Source organism: Saimiri boliviensis, chromosome 18 (assembly GCF_048565385.1).
Source record: "Saimiri boliviensis isolate mSaiBol1 chromosome 18, mSaiBol1.pri, whole genome shotgun sequence".
Lineage (NCBI taxonomy): Eukaryota > Metazoa > Chordata > Mammalia > Primates > Cebidae > Saimiri > Saimiri boliviensis.
In genome coordinates, this window is record NC_133466.1 from 11202531 (window position 1) to 11219478 (window position 16948).

The following is a 16948-nucleotide window of genomic DNA, read 5'->3' on the forward strand; positions in this document are numbered from 1 at the left end:
TGAAAACCCCTAACCTCTGAGCCTTCAGAGACTGATTTGAATAATAACTCCATCCCCCGGGGGGCCTGCCTTACTTCAATTAAATTCTTTCTTTACTGGAAAAAAAAAAAAAAAGAAAGAAAGAAAGAAAGAAACCCCTTCAATTCGTGATTAATGATCTCCCCCTAGTGGTAAAGGAAAAGTAATCAAGCAAAAACAAAACTCCCAAATGCTCTTCACAAAAAAACCTACACCCCGCCTGGGCAGTATAGCATGACCCTTGTCCCTACTAAAAATAAAAAAATGAGCACGGCCCAGTCTCAGCTACTCCAGAGGCTGAGGTGGGAAGATCACTTGAGCCCAGGAGTTCAAGGCTGCAGTGAGCTATGATCGCACCACTGCACCCCAATCTGGGGGACACAGCAAGATCTCATCTCTAAAAAAATAAAACCAAAAAGAAAAACTGGAAAAGCCATGGGCACAATCGGGGTGATCAGTGGTTTAATTCCATCCTTAGGTCATCTTCTACCAAATTTTCCAAGATGGCCAGATCTTCCACAAAGGCCAAAGTGTAGCTTTAAGCCCCAAACCCTAGAAAAGCACTATGTTTAGCACCTGAGTGTCTCCTGGCCAGCAGACCCCCCGCCCTCCTTGGACTTAGGGGGCACACAGGGGGGTGGGCATGAGGGAGGAAATGAGGAAATGGTGCCAAGGCCGTAGGTCTGATGCCAGGCAAGGCAGGAGCAGGAGATGCCCTACACCCGAGGGTTGGGCAGTAAGCAGACAGGCCAGGCCTCTGGGGCAGGAACACGGGCCAGGGTGGGCAGGGTGGCCTGCCAGGCTGCGGAGCGGCCCTGACACAGGCAGGATGGTAGGCCACGGCCCAGGGTCAGTTCTAGACCCCATCTGAGCATGTCGTGGACACGTGGAGGGCAGGTGGCAGAAAGCCAAGGGCATTCCACCCCTGCTCTGGTCTTCCATTCATGTTCCAACAGGACCCCAGGCCACAGCAGGATTAGGCAGAATAAAGTCAACAGAGCTCCTGGCAAAGGCTGGAGTGGCCTCTTTTAGAGAGGCTTAGGTCTGGGCTTACGTGAAAGTCCGCTTCGACTGTGGTGAGCTCTGCAGCTTGTAGGACCAGGGTCTGTCTGTCTCCGGAACTTTGGAAATTCTCTCCTGCTTCCTACATTGTGATAAAGAGCATCCAGCAAGCACGGTGCAATTTCAGATGGAACTCCTGAATCCCCACATGGAAAACGCAACCTGCAACCAAGCTGGGCCAGGACGGGTAGCCATTTAGTAACACACACTCCTGCAAGTTTCCCACACAGCCGTCAGCAACCAGACCAAACGCTGCACCCTGCTTCCGGCGCTGGCTGCTGCCGCCTCCTTCCCCATCCACTCTGGGGTCTTGTGAGAAGCGGGAGAGCATGAGCTCTTGTCACAGAGATCTGTGTGTATTCGGTGCTGGGTAAAACCTCTTCCCATCCTCCCTGCCCTTGGTTCCAGCAGCTCCTATGGATGCCTCATTCTTCATCTCATCAGCAAACCCCAAGGAGCAAACAGGTGAGGAGAGGGCAAAGCACATCCTGGGGCTCCCGCGATTCCCTGCTGCAAGGACCCTCATGGTTAGCAGGGGAGCCAGCTCTCCTAGACATACACAGCCTCCCTCCACCCTAACAGTGAAAACACTCTAAAACACTCTCCCAGGGGCGTGGCACCTGTAAGAAGGAAAGAGGAGAAATGAGGGTCCAGGAGGGCAGCCGATGAGGGGCCCTGGGGTGCGGTCGTAGCTGGCCCAGGCACCCAGTGCTGGGGACCCCTCCCCCACAGCAAATGCTTCTGCAGCACCTCGTCCTCTGTGGAAGACTCTCAGGTGGGACCCCCCAGCTTGAGATGGTACAGGAGGTACGAGTTTACAAAACCCCGTCCTTTACAACATAGGGTGGAGGGTGCTATGTGAGAGAGAGAGACAGAGAGAGGAGAGAGAGACAGAGAGAGAGAGAGAGACATTGTGACTTATTCCAAAAGCCACGACACCTTTTTAAAAAAAGATATTTTAGTAAACAAAATACTGGTTATTTATTTTTTTTAATTTTTTTTTTTTTGAGACGGAGTCTTGCTCTGTCACCCAGGCTGGAGTGCAATGGCATGATCTCGGCTCAAGGCAACCTCCATCTCCTGGGTTCAAGCAATTCTCCTGCCTCAGCTTCCCAAGTAGCTGGGATTACAGACATGTGCCACTACACCTGGCTAACTTTGGTTATTTTTAGTAGAGATGTGGTTTCACCATGTTGGCCAGGCTGGTCTTGAACTCCTGACCTCAAGAGATCTACCCGCCTAACCCTCCCAAAGTGCTGGGATTACAGGCGTGAGCCACCATGCCCGGCTAATACTGGTTCTTTTAAAAGCATATACAAATGTACGCTATTTTGAGTGAAAGGTCTAGGCTGGGAGTTTATCCTCTGACACATTGTTCAATAATTAAGTCTTTCTTCTCTTTCTTCTCAGCCGGAATCCACTCAAGCTGACATTTACATTGCAGAATCTAGAAGGGAAAACCAAAGGGATGAGTAGGAAATGTCTGACAAGGGTATACCTAATGTTTTACTGGCTCAACATCAACACCTGGGCTCAGCCATTCAGACTAAACAAATGGACATCACGCACGTCTATCACTCAAGTCTATTTATTAATGAATGCATTTTTAACATCGTGTTTCCCTTCCATCTGAAACCACCCCCGTTTTTTGTTTTGTTTTAAGACAAAGTCTCACTCTGTTGCCCAGGCTAGAGTGCAGTGCACAATCTTGGCTCACTGCGACCTCCGCTTCCCTGGTTCATGCAATTCTCGTGCCTCGGCCTCCTGAGTATAACTGGGATTACTGAGACGTGTCACCACACCCAGTTAATTTTTGTATTTTTAGTAGAGACGGGGTTTCACCGTGTTGGCTAGGCTGGTCTTGGACTCCTGACCTCAGGTGATCCAGCCACCTCAGCCTCCCAAAGTGCTGGGATTACAGGCCTGAGCCACCTCGCCCGGCCTGAAAACCCCCTTTGTTTGAAGCAAGGCTCTACTCTTTAAGAAGCTCCCAGCCTAGAGAGGAAGCCCCACACCCCAAGTTGCTTCTTAGCCATCCAGCCCTGACTTAACTGCAGGTCTCTGGTGATGTTTGTGGGAGGGAAAAAGCCTTTATGATCTTCCATCTCATCTTTTCTTCCTTTAATCCGTTTAACACACAAAATGAGGACTGTCAGGAATATAAATTCAATCAGCAACGTTTTAATTTAAACTGCCTTCCCTCACCCTTTTTAATGTCTCTCCTCCCCATCCTAATGCCTACTCCTGAATTTGTCAATAAAACATCGTTGTTGTTTTTTTTTTTTTTTTAAAAAAAAAAAAAAAGGGAAATTAACTTCTAACTAGCAAAAGCCTACAGCTCACTGAGGACCAGCAAGTGGTGGGCAGATGCTGGAAGGGGTGAGTGACAGAGAGCAAAGTGTCCCTACAAGCTCACTTGCCTGTATTCAGGAACGCAGTGCAGCGTGGGCTCGGGCCTGATGATTGAATGCATTTGACCTGGGATCAGTTTCTGATTCTGTTCTTCACCATATACAGAGTGAGCCATTCTTTCCATCTGAACATGCCTCACAGAGTCATCAGGGCTGAATAACACAGTTGTGCATGAAATGCTTGGCCGAGTCCCCAGCACAGAAGAACCACCCAGTAGGTGGTGCTACTATTCCTCATCAGTAGGCCTTTCACCTCAGCAAGTCTGACAGCACCGCAAAGAAATTCCTCCTGACGGAGCGTGGAATCGCCGAGTAGGCTGGGCTTGGGGGGTCACCGAGCCCAGTGGCTCCTACAAGGACCTGTTGCTGAGAAGACAACCTAAGGACTACCTAACGGGTTTTCAAAAGAACAGAGGCTGGGCACAGTGGCTCACACCTGTAACCTCAGCACGTGGGGAGGCTGAGGCGAAAGTACTGCTTGAGCCCAGAAGTACAAGACAGGCCTAGGCAACACAGCAAGACCCCTTCTCTACCAAAAAGTTTTTTAAAAACCTAGCCAGGTATGGTTGTATGCTCCTGTAGCCCTAGCTACTTGGGAGGCTGAGGTGGGAGGATTGCTTGAGCCCCGGAGGCTGAGACTGCAGTTAGCCAAGATGATGCCACTGCACCACTCCAGCCCAGATGACAGAGTAGGATCCTGCATCTTAAAAACAACAACAAAACAACCCAGATACCGAAACCTAACCAGAGACATTATGGAATCTCTCTGGATTGAAGCCTGGGAATCTTTATTTTAACAAACACCTGGGCAATTCTGATCATTAGCCAGGTCTGGGAAGCACTGACCTAGAACCCCCACCACTGCCATATATTTGAATCCTTTTTTTTTTTTTTTTTAGACAGGGTCTTGCTCTGTCACCCAGGCTGGAGTGCAATGGTGTGATCATGGTTCACTGCAGCCTTGAATTCCTGGGCTCAAGCAATCCTTCACCTCAGTTTCCTGAGTAGCTGGGACTACAGGCATGTGTTAGCACACCCAATAAATGTGTGACTAAGCTTTTTTGTTGTTGCTGTTGTTTTAGTTTTTGTAGAGACAGAGTCTCCCTATGTTGCCCAGACTGGTCTTAAACTCCTCGGCTCAAGCAATCCTCCCACCTCTGCCTCCCAAAGCACTGGGATTACAGGCATGAGCCGCCACATTGGCTGAATCCTACAATTTTTAAAGTACAAAACTCAACCTGCAAAGTGAAGAAACTACATCAATACACCAGAATCAAGGTAGCTGTGAATTATCCGGTGTGAAATCTGCAACAGGGCCTTAACAGTAACTTTCTGGTGCCTTGATGTACTGTAACTCCCCAAGTATGTTCTAAGCCCACCAGTGTGCACTGTGACAGGTGACAGCCACTGGGTGACAGCGACGAGTGTGCCCTCAGGCCTGGAGAGGAGGTCCTTGGGAAGAGCCTAATAAGCACGGCCAAAGGCCTTGGTGGCCGAGGAATGGCCTACGGGGAGTGGGCAGAAGTGGCAAATGAAGTCTGGGTTGAGACCAGACTGGGAAGGGATTTGTCTGTCATACCAAGGAGTCAGACTTTTTTTTTTTTTAATTGCATTTTAGGTTTTGGGGTACATGTGAAGAACATGCAGGACTGCTGCCTAGGTACACACGCGGCAGGGTGCTTTGCTGCCTTCCTCCCCCAGGAGTCAGAGTGTATCTTAAAGATAACAGGGCTTCTTAATCTTAGAATTTCAAATGACCTGTGACTCCTCGCATCTGCCAACTTCTCCCCACACAAATGCAGATGGTTTCAGTATCTGCTTCTCTGGGAAGCAGCTTTCGAGAAGGATGAACGAACCCTCCGTGAGCCTCGGCTCAGCAGCATTCAGATTCCACCACGCCCAGGATCTGCACACTTGGCCCTTAGAGAGAACCGGCGAGGCCACGTGCCCCCAGGCAGCCCTTCAGACCCCGGACAGGGAAGCCTCAGACCTCTGTCACCCGCTCACCGGTCAGCGCACTGGCCAGCTCCCTTTTGCAAGGTCCGGCAACTCACCTTCAGTTGTCTTTTTTCTCTGATCGCTTCCTCCTTTCAGCCTCCAGTTTCTGTTGTTTTGCTTCCAATCTTTTTCTTTGGTAGATTTTCACTCCAGCAAATGCCATGCAGAGAATTAATGTTTTTGCTGCCAAGATATACAGCAGCAGGGGCACGTGTTCCAGAACCTTCAAGAAGAAAGTCATGCTAAAGGTTCCATACTGATATGGGAGGTTTCTTTTATGTTCCTTCAGTCAACAAACATTTACTTAGAACCTATTCTGCGACAGGCACGAGGCTAGGAGCGGGGGCTACACTGGAGACCAAGCAAAAAGGTCTGCATCCCCACGGGCTGACAGTCAAGTTACAGCTCTGCTCTTTGTGGCTTGCTTGCGACTGGCTTCATGGAGGGGACCACCAGTCAACTACCAGCGTGGTGACTCTGGTCTCTCTCAGCTCAAACCGTGCAACCTGCCAATCACACAGGCCCTTGCTTCTGAGGCAGCAGCCGGATCCAGTGAAAGAAGCTGGAGCCCAGAGGCCTGGGTCACAGCTCTACTTTGCCACCAACTGACTGCGACCTGGGTCAGGCAATGGGCCTTTCTGAGCTCCTGCCGCTCCATCTGCAAAGTCAAGGTCAATCAGACCTTGCTTCTGGAAACTGCAGCTTTCGTACTCTGGATTTTCTCGTTTCTAGAGACTCATTAGCACTGGCACTTGATGGTAAAATAAAACACAACAGAACTGAAAACATTAAAACATAGCTACTTATCAACTGCTCCTGCAAACCCATTTACTCAAATAAAATCTAGGGGAAAACTATGAATTTGAATTATTCACTATTTGCACTAGTACGTTTTTTTGTGAAATTCTACATATTGCAGTAGCACCTCAAAGCAAACACCAGTTCCATACACAGGGTTGGTATGACCTGAATGACAATTATGTGCTTTTTAGGTGATTGAAAATTCCTTCCCAAATAGTGAAAAGGTATGCTTCGGTTAAGCAAGCATTATTTTAGAGGACCAGGCAGCATCTTACCTGATAGGATCCCATGTCTTAAAACAACAACAACAACAACAAAACCCAGATAAATCCACCTGAGTAGCTGGGACTACAGGCATGCGCCACCACACCCAGTGAAATCCTTATATTTCTGCCAATCACTTATTCTATGTAATACCAATAAAATGAGATTCTACTATGGGGGGGTACATGTGCACCTCCCTCTTAATAGTCTAACTGAAGTTTATCTGAACCTAGTTGGTGTGCACGAGATGCTTACAGAACCGAGGGGCTGAGAAGAACTTTCAGGGTGACCTAGTTGACCCCCTGGTTATATGAGCAAGGAAAGCAGAGCTCCAGGAGGCTGAGAGGTCGCACAGCTCCCTCATGAGTAGCTAGTTGGAAGGACATTCTAACCCCGGGGCCAGTCTCCCTTCCCTTCCACTGATGCCTGATTTTCAATACGCTGAAATTCAGGAAATCACAATGTATGTAGACATATGTTCCCATGATTTTATCAAAACTCTTTATGACTCAGAACTAGATGTGGATTTCGCACTTAGAAGCTGTAGCCATCAGCTACGGTCGACTTGGAACTCACGGCATGCAAAGTGCCTTACGCGGTTCTTTCCCTTTCGTCCTTAGCTACCTCCGCGAGCAGATGGATCGCCCTGACTGTGGCGGAGCTGAGAAAATGCAGAGGCGGGGAAGCAGCAGTCAGCGAGGCAGGGCCTGACCCCGCACCAAAGCCCAACTCTGCAGCATCACGCTGTCCTACTATGTATGATTCACTCCTCACACTCATCCACTTCGCAATTACATTATGCAAATACACTGTGGCTTGGCTACTGAAATTTCCAGAGGCAACCAGACTCGCTACCTCTGAAACCATCTTACTAGTTTTGTATGGATATGCAGAAGGATATAACGTGATACAACAGAAATGGAATGAAAATCATGGGAGGAGGCAGGGATGCAAATACTTAAATCGTTTTAATTTTACTAAAACAGTAAGAACACAAGAACACTCAGTAATTAGTTAATAGTTTTCAACCAGGAAATCGTTTTAACAGTAAAGAATAAACACATCACATATACTTCAGAAAGATCACTCTGGCATCAGTATAAAAGACTGAAAACGTTCTGAAAGCGGAACTTTTCAACTTTTTATCCTGCTAAATATAAGCAGCTTCAAATACTGACTTGGTTATCAGCTCTTCTTCCTTCCCTAGGCTAACCCCCTCCCTTCAAGAAACCTTGAGATCCTCTGTTTTCTTGAAGGGTCACATTTTAGTGGTGAAGGTTTGACTCCATGCATACAAACCAGCTACGAAAAGAATGCTGCTGTACAAACTTCTTTTTTTTTTTGCTAGGAGTTTCCAGGCTATCTGACACACTGAATCACACTGGGAAAAGCTACTCTCTTCCAGCTTTCTCAGTCTCTCCAGATAAACCAATGGGGTCCTACTATTAACATAACAAAGCCCACATTACTGCCCATAGCTCCCTACAATCCAAATAAGAAACCTAGCTTTAGCAATTGCAGGAGTGTACACTCTCATCCAGATGTTAGAAAACTCATGAAAATGGAGAAGCACCCGCCAATGGATGCAGGCAGGGGGCTTCAGTGCCCACTTTCTTTCACAGACAGTGAAGAGGCATGGCAAGAGGCTGAAGTTTGGACTGAGAAGGAGGCAGAACAGGGCAGCAGAGGTCAAGAACATTAATAGGCTAAAGTGAAGGGCCTCAGGGCCCCTTTCCGGCCCCTCTCCTAGGCACTAACCTTCAGTGGTGTGAAACCACTTCCTCTAATTTCCTTTTAACAAGCTCCTTATATTTCTTGAAACATGCAGACCTTCAGGGAGGAAAATGAATTCTACCAGGGTAGACTAGATCTATATTAACTTTTTTTTGAGACTCCAACCAGCCTGGAGTACAGTGGCGTGACCACAGCTCCCAGGCTCTAGCAATCCTCCCCGACAGCCTCCTGAGTAGATGGGACTGCAGGCAGGTGACAGCATGCCCAGCTAATTTTTTCTTATTTTTTGTAGAGTTGGGGTCCCACTATATTGCCCAGGCTGGTGTCGAACTCCTGGGTTTATGTGATCTTTCCACCTCAGCCTCCCAAAGTTCTGGGACTACAGGCTGGGCCCCCGTGTCTGGCCTAGACCTACATAAATTTTTAAAAACAAAACCCCAATACCTATAAAATGGGAATAATGAAGTTTTTAAATAATGAGTCCACACTTGTTGCTAATGCACAGGCAGTGTTGACTGTCGCTGCCGGCCATGGCCCATTGAGCCAGAGCGGGAAGGCCTCCGGATGCTCTGGGGGTACACAATCCTTCAAAGAATCCTTCAACCTCGCAGCTCTCTGCAATCAAGGTCCTCCCTCCCTCCCTCCTTCCTTCCTTCCGTCCATCCGTCCCTCCTTTCCTCCCTCCCTCCTTCCTTCCTTCCGTCCGTCCCTCCTTTCCTCCCTCCCTCCTTCCTTCCTTCCCTGCTTTCCCCTTTCCTTCCCTTTCCTTTTTAGACAGGGTCTCACTCTGTCGCCCAGGCTGCAGTTGTACCATCTCGGCTCACTGCAACCTCCACCTCCCAGGCTCGAGCAATTCTCCAGCCTCAGCTTCCCAGATGCACTACAGGTGCGCATCTCCATGCCCAGCTAATGTTTGTATGTTTTTTGTAGAGACAGGATTTCGCCACATTGTCCAGGATGGTCTTGAACTCCTGGGCTCAAAGTGATCTGCCCGTCTCAGCCTCCCAAAGTGCCAGGCGTGAACCACAGTGCCCGGCCTGGGGCCATTCCTTTCTAACGCTACATTGGAAGGGGCTGTGTTTAAATACAAAGCTGCTCCGTGGAGCTGAGTCTGGGAAGGCTTGGGGAGATTTTGTCCCTGACAGCAGAAAAAACTGTCACAGGCAAGACTGGCCCAAGGGTCAAGTGGGTTGGTGCCACTACACAATTAAAGAAGAAAAGTCTCCACACATTGCCTTCGACCAGTGTGCTTCGGTGCCGCTGGAACTTGAGAAAAGTGCAAATTCTCAGCCCCAGCCAGATCTACCCAATCAGAAGCTCTGGGCGTGAGGCCTGAAATCCTTGCCTTAACTAGTCCTCAGGGTGAGAAACACCACCTTGAAGCATTCGGTTTAATGCCTTGAACCTTGGCCCTTAGTACCACTTACTGCCTCTCACCTCTACTGACTTCGCCACTGCAGTGGGCAAACGGCCCCCCTAAACCTCACCCCATGCTGCTTTCCGCTCCTTCCCCTCTCCATCCTCACCGCCTCTTCTTTCCCTCCCAGCCTTTCCACTGTGAGCTCTGATCCTCAAGGCATGCTAAACGAACTCTCCTGTATCTTCCAACCCATCACAGAACACTCACTCTGCATCTTTCAACTTACCCCAGGTCCTGAGGCCTCAGCCCTCTGCAGGGCCTGCCACGCCCCTTGCCCCAAAGCGCTGGGGAAGATGGGAAAGCTACTTTCCTGGCTCCCTGGCCCTGCTTCCAGACCTTTCCAGTTTCTCCTTGCAATAGAAAATCACTGGATGTTTTGAAGAAAATGCTTATAATAATTGAAAAAACACATGTAATAGTTGAAAAAACACATATAATAAGATCCTATGTATGAAAACACACCACACATACGTACAGAAAAGGATGACTACACCAAGACTGTTAACAGTAGCTGTCTCTAGATGGTGAGACAATGTATAATTTTTGCTTGATTTTAGCCTTTGCTAAGTGACTACAATAAACATGTATTTTAGTGGCTGCTGTCTTCACCAACCTCCACCTCACCTTACCGACGTCAGGGACTTAAAAATGACATTCTCCTTTCTCTCGGTGAAACCTGACTGCTGACCTACTCTCTGGCTGCCCTTGAACTTCTGCTGCCACCAGTCGAATCTAATGTTTCACAAGGGTCAGGTGTGTTTATTCGCCAAGCGATTTAAGTTGTACTTGACGCTATGTTCGATAACTTATTTAAACATTACATTTGTGAAATATGACTGTGTAAAACAAAAGTTTTTATGAAAACCAAGTTGAATACTTTGAAAGACTCAAGTATGAGCTGGGAAAAAAATGCTGTTGGCAAGACAACCGTAGAAGACTAGGGAATAGCATGAAACTCTGGCAAGATGCGGTGTGCAGTGCTTCCTAAGATCTTAATCCACTATCTGAGTCAATTCAGGCTCCAACAAAGGGCCACAGACTGGGTGACTTATTAAAAAGATATCTGTCCCAGTGTGGAAGGCTGAAAGCCTGGGGATCAGGGTGCAGTCCAGGTGGGTTCCAGTGGGGCCCTCTTCCAGGTTGCAGACGGCTGACTTCCCGTTGTGCCCCCAACATGGGAGTAAGAGAGCTCTCTGGAGTCCTTTGTATAAGGTCACTATTCCATACATTAGGGCTCCAGCTTCCTCATCTGATTACCTCTTACAGGCTCCAACTCCAAATATCACCACACTGGGCGCTAGGATTGCAACATACGAACCTGGGGAAATACAAACATTCAGTCCACTGCACCTACTCTAAAGAAACCAAAATGGGCCGAACACAGTGGCTCACTCCTGCAATCCCAACACTCTGGGAGGCTCAGGCAGGAGGACTGCTTGAGCCCAGGAGTTCAAGAGCAGCCTGGGCAACATAATGGAAGCCTATCTCCACACACACACACACAAAATGTATAAAAAGAGAAAGCAAAATGCAAAATTGCAGGTAAAGCTTTAAAGGTATAGTTTTTGTAAGAAGAGTGAGGAAGATTTGAAGTTAGTGAATGCACACAAGAAGAAATGGCCTGGCCTTCTTCCACAAGTCCAGTGAGTAAATGTACATTTATGTTTAACTTAAAATGAAACATAAATATTATGCTTTCAACTTTTTCTTTTTAATCAATCTACTTGTATAGAACTGTTATTCTGAATTTTCACAATCAGGAAGAAGGGAAAACCTCAAGCCATAAATATTTATGCTAACACTACACTGACTGAGAAAAGAATTTGTCACACCTGTACCTGACAGGTGTGTACCTGAAAGAGGTGTCTGTCCGACAGTGCTGTGTGCACCTGACAGGAGTGAGTGTGTCTGACATAGGTACTGTGCCCAGGGTGTGTGTGCCCAACAGGGGTATGTGCACATGGGTGTGTCTGATGGGCGTGTGTGTCTGACGGGCATGTGTGTCTCACATGAGTGTGTGCACCCAGCAGTGGTGTATGTTCCTGACGCGGGTGTGTTTCTGACATGGGTGTGTGCATCTGAAACTATACTCACCTTCCAGTTCATGGTAGAGCAACTGTAAATTCACTCCTGATCAACACAAACCCCCACCAGACAAGCACATGAGAGGCGGCTGGAAGGTCAAGTGCAGGGAACTGGAAGGTCTGATCTGGGCAGGAAGAAAGAAAAAGGTCAATTTGGAGTTCCTAGGGCAGACCATCTTAGAAAGATGTCTCTTTGATGGAGAGAGGGCATGTGAACAGAAAGTGAGCATCACAGAGAGGTGGGCTGTGTCCTGATAAGGCGATTGACAGACTGCTGGGAAGTGGACGGGCTGGGTGAAGGCGGTCCTCACTGAGCTGTAAACTCTCCTCAGCAGCTCTCTGCAGCCCCCAGTGCTGCTCCTGAGGCGCCAAGTGCTCCCATCCCATTCATCTGTGGACCTAAGAGCCCACGTCTAAAATCTGTCCCTCTACCTGCTCCAGATCCAAACACAGGCTGTTTTGGGAGTGAGTGTCTTTGTCAAGTCCTCTGAGTGTTAATTAAGCTCATCTTGGTTTTTTTCAGGGATTATCTGAAGGCAAGGGAATAAATGACAGGGCAGAAAAACTGTCAGATGCAATTCACATGCAGAATTCTCTCTAAAGCTTGAGGGAGACCTAGCAGAAGGCAGGAAGGAAGTGAGAAGGCAGGGGCAGCCCCAGCACGGGATTCACTCCAGGCCCTTGGCGGTCACTACTCGCAGAATATGCCACATACCCCAAGAGCCTCCTACATCTCTGGTTAAGTGACTTCCCTCTGGGGCTTCAGTCCTATCTGTAAATGAAGAAAGGTGTCAAAGACATGGTGCTTAGTGCCCCTACTTTTTCTGAAATTCAATGCTTTATAGCACAATAATTATAGCTTAACTTTTTTGTATTAGACACAAAAAAAGTGGCTGAAGTACTTAAATGAGTTAAGGCATTTAGCCCTCACAACTACCCCATGAAACAGCTTACTGTCTCCACTTTACAGAAGAGGAAACAAAACGCAGTAACACATCCAAGCTCTCACAGGTGGGCCTGGGGCTCAAACCCATCCAGTCTGGCTCCGGGGCTCCAACCTCGGCACTATCCTGACACAGGCAATGAGCCTGGCATTCAAAGGTCAGGGAAACACTTTTTTTGAAATGCACTTACAGTTATAATTAAGAAAAGTGGCTGAAAATTTCAAAGGCCTTTAGAATGGGGGTAAGATGAACTTCAGGCAAGATTTTTTAAAAACTTTTGGCCGGGCTTGGTGGCTCATGCTGGTAATCCCAACACTTTGGGAGGCTGAGGCAGGCAGATCATCTGAGGTAGGGAGTTTGAGACCAGCCTGACCAACATGGAGAAACCTCATCTCTTCTAAAAATACAAAATTAGCCAGGCATGGTGGCGCATGCCTGTAATCCCAGCTACTCGAGAGGCTGAGGCAGGAGAATCACTTGAATCTGGGAGGCGGAGGTTGTGATGAGCCAAGATTGTGTCATTGCACTCCAGCCTGGGCAACAAGAATAAAACTCCGTCTCAAAAAAAAATTTTTTTTCAATTACAAAGATATCTAAGTATAAAAAGTTCATTCCCCATCTATTCAAGATTATAATATCTTGAAAACAAGCTAGCAGTTGGCACAACGTAGCCAAGTTTTCCCCATGACTTTTTCAAAGTCAGATAAGCTAGTGATAGGAATTTAAATGGTAGATCTGTTCGACTGTACTGATGGTGGCTGAATTTGCTCATTACCTTCATGTATAAATGGCCCACTTATCTTTAAGGAGAAGCAGATTCTGACCTGCACTAAAGAAATATGTTCCTAACATGTTATAACCTGTTGCTACAATTTCCACTTTGAGAATCTCTAATAATCTTAGTGATTGGCTGTGTTGTATATTAAAATGTTAAAGGTCTTATAAAGGTTATTTTTACAATTCCTGCTTTAATTGAGTTGTATACAAATACAGTAGATGAGTCTGGCTGTTCCCTCAAAATTTTCTGGGGCAAAACTGCATATCCAGTGAATTGATGTATGTAGAATGTTGATTCCCAAAGTCAAGAATGAGAAATAGGTCCAACAATCTTGCAGGAGGAAATGAATGAAGAAGAATGTCCCGTGGTCTGGCCCTCTGGAAAGCCTGTGCTGTGGTCACTAGCAATGTGACCTCAGACAAGTCACTTGGCCTATCTCAGCCTCAATTTGCCCATCTGTAAATTCTCTTGCAGATTCGACTGTAAACACGAAGCACCATGGCCAGCACACAGAAAAGCATTAAATGTCAGCCATTGTTGTTCTGTTCAGTCTCGCTCCATCCACTACCAGACATGTCAAGCTGAAAGCATCCAGTGCAAAATGCAGTCATTCAAAGACAGCAGGGCACGGAATAAGGAACAGCAATCAGAGGACCAGGAGAACTGGAGACCCGAACTCTCCTCTTGGTGGCACCCATGGCAAGGCATATGGAGTAAGTCATTAACCCTCTGAACCTAAGTGCTGTCATCTAAAAAATCAGAATCTAGGCTGGGCACGGTGGCTCACACCTGTAACCCCAGCACTTTGGGAGGCAGAGGCAGGTGGATCATGAGGTCAGGAGATGGAGATCATCCTGGCTAACATGGTGAAACCCCGTTTCTACTAAAAATACAAAGAATTAGCCGGATGTGGTGGCATGCACCTGTAGTCCCTGCTACTCGAGAGGCTAAGGTAGGAGAAGCGCTTAAACGCAGGACATAGAGGTTGCAGTGAGCCAGGATCATGCCACTGCACTCCAGCATGGATGATAGACTGAGACCCCGTCTCAAAAAAAAAAAAAAAAAAAAAAAAAAAAAAAAAAATCTAAATCTAAAAAACAATTCTGCAACTCTGGAATTCACAATTCACCATCCTCACTCATATCACAGAACCTGACTGCCAAAATATACTGGCAGCTGCCTCAGCTTCATACCTGGAGTGATAACATTCAACTCTTTAGGAAAGAAACATTTAGAGTCAACCCGAAACAGTAAAAGAAGGGCTGTAGCGGGGTGGGAGGCAAGAGAGTGAAGCACCCTGATCTGCCCTGCTCACTCCCACCCACTGCCTCTGAATGACCACTTCTCCCCACCTCCCTTCAATTGCATGCCCAAGCCAGCCATTTCCATAGCACCCTTCAGCCTTCAGCAAATGAGAAAAAGCTCCAAGTATCAGTAAGCTATGTGCTTTGCTGCCATATGTACACCTGATGCAATGTTAGAAACACGAGGCAGCTGGTACCTGAGGGCTGAACTGCAAAAGCCAACAAGTTGGGGACTTTTTGAGGGGCATAAAGTCTACAAACTGCAGAAAATTTTTAACTTTCCCTGGAACTATCCACGATCTTAGCTCAAAACTCAAAAGGAACAAGCGGCTTAGCTACAACTCCAAATATTTCTATTTCCTTCACTGCAAAAATAACCTGTCTTCCTTTGTCAGGCTTCTGTTAGAAACAAAAAAGCTACTCGCTTACTTTGGTTAGGCCAACTAAAGCAATATGGATAATGTGTTGTCCACAATCTATTAATACCTTTCCTTCTCGGCACCCCTAACAAATTCGAGGATCAGTCTATCACCTGCTGTCTCCTTCCAGCCACTAATCATGCTGTGCCCTTTGTCTGAACTTTCTGAAGCTGTTCTCATTCCCAGTCTCTACCCTTTTCACCGAACCCTTCACCCAATCATAAACAGAAGTAGGTCCAGGGAGGGGGCTGCCAGGTGAACCTCGGGCATCACTTGCCCCTCTACACGGGGGCCTTGACTTTCAAGAAACCAGCCCCGCCCCATCTCAGCTACCCAGACTCCACATCTCAGCATTTCAGGGATCTGCCGAGGAGCCATGACAGGTTTCCGCCTCTCTTCCTGCTGGAAGCCCAGGCCCTGGAGAGCAACGTCGGTGTACTGTACTCCCTGTGCAACCCTGGGCGAGTCGCTGAACCTCTCTGGGCCTCAGCTCCTCCTGGGTAACCCGGGGGCCAGTCCGGGGTCCTCGCCCCACCTGCCCCCCGCCCCCCGACCTGAGAATGAGGGCCAAGGGCTGTCATCGCTTCCCCCGCCCTTCCAGAACATTCGATCGTCCCCCTAGACCCTCCGGGGACCAACACCCTTAGGCTTGAACCAATCCTGGGCCCTGCCCGGGCCGCTTGCCGGCCGGAACACGCCGCTGTGGGTTTGGCGGCGCCTGACGGCCGGATCCAGCAGGGGCGCCCCGCGGATGCGGCCTGGCGGCCTTCACCCTCCGGATCCCCGCCCCGGCATGGCAGAGGGCGGACAGACGTTTGTCTAAGAGAGAAAACTCGAGCGCAGGGCCGGCCGCGAGATCCCAGCACCCCAAAGAAATGCTGAGTTCGAGTCACTCCTACCCCGACGTCACACACTTACTGCTCCTGGCGGCGGAGCCTCCAACGCCCGGCCGCACACAAACCACGACTTCCACGGGGAAAACTACACGTCCCGAAACGCACCACTCCGTACGCAGGCGTAGTGCAGCCGACCTGGGGCGCGCTACTCCGTGCGCAGGCGCACTGGGCGCGGGCAGCGGTCCTAGGGCGCGCCGCTCCGTGCGCAGGCGCAGTGGGCCCAGGCAGGGAGCCCGGGCGCTGTGGCGGGAGGCTGCTGTTCACTTAGGCCCCGACGGGGAGGCGCTGGGGTGTGGACCGGGCAGGGGCGTGTTCGCTCTGAACTCACCTGAGCAGGATTAGAGGTCGTCACGGGACCCCTCCGACTCTCCGCTGTCTCGCATTCCCTGGGTGTCTTCTCACTGCTGTCTGCAGCCGAGGACACGTGGGTCCCCTTAAGAAGTGTCCAGATCTCTGACACCGCGCATGCGTTTTCCTTCGGGGTAACGGTATGGTGCCCTGGTACTGGGTTCCCAGATTTCTTCATTCATCCAGGTGCTTCGTAAACGCGTGCAGTTTGAGCCCACTCAGTGCTAGCGCCATGGGAGGGCACAAAGTGGGCACCCAACACAAGGATGACGAGAGGAATGTGCATGGAGTTACCACCATTTGCTCTGCTCACCCTCTAGGGATGAGGAAACTGAGGCCGGGGGAGAGTAAGTTGGCTGGCAATAGAAAACGCGCGAATGGCAGTGGCGGAATTGAGATTGGAACCAAGGCAGTATAACTCCAAATCCCATCCAGGCTCTGTGGTTATGTTAGAATGATGGAGGGTG

General features: G+C 48.7%; 1 protein-coding gene across 4 annotated transcripts; it reads right to left on the minus strand.

Annotated features, from left to right (window-relative positions):
* Positions 1-463: 463 nt before the first annotated feature.
* On the minus strand, positions 464-16551 carry SMIM11 (small integral membrane protein 11). Of its 4 annotated transcripts, none has more exons than XM_010338295.3 (4): positions 16156-16262; positions 11803-11917; positions 5546-5712; positions 464-1253 (listed from the first exon to the last, which is right to left on the minus strand). In XM_010338295.3, the coding sequence occupies exons 2-3, from the start codon at positions 11812-11814 to the stop codon at positions 5548-5550; spliced, it is 177 nt and encodes a 58-aa protein (XP_010336597.1). In that variant the 5' UTR covers positions 11815-11917; positions 16156-16262; the 3' UTR covers positions 464-1253; positions 5546-5547. The 4 variants fall into 4 exon arrangements, with proteins under 4 accessions (XP_010336597.1, XP_039336552.1, XP_003927691.1 ...); XM_039480618.2 differs by lacking the exons at positions 464-1253; positions 16156-16262 and adding exons at positions 1263-2527; positions 16462-16551; XM_003927642.4 differs by lacking the exon at positions 464-1253 and adding an exon at positions 1263-2527.
* Positions 16552-16948: the final 397 nt, after the last annotated feature.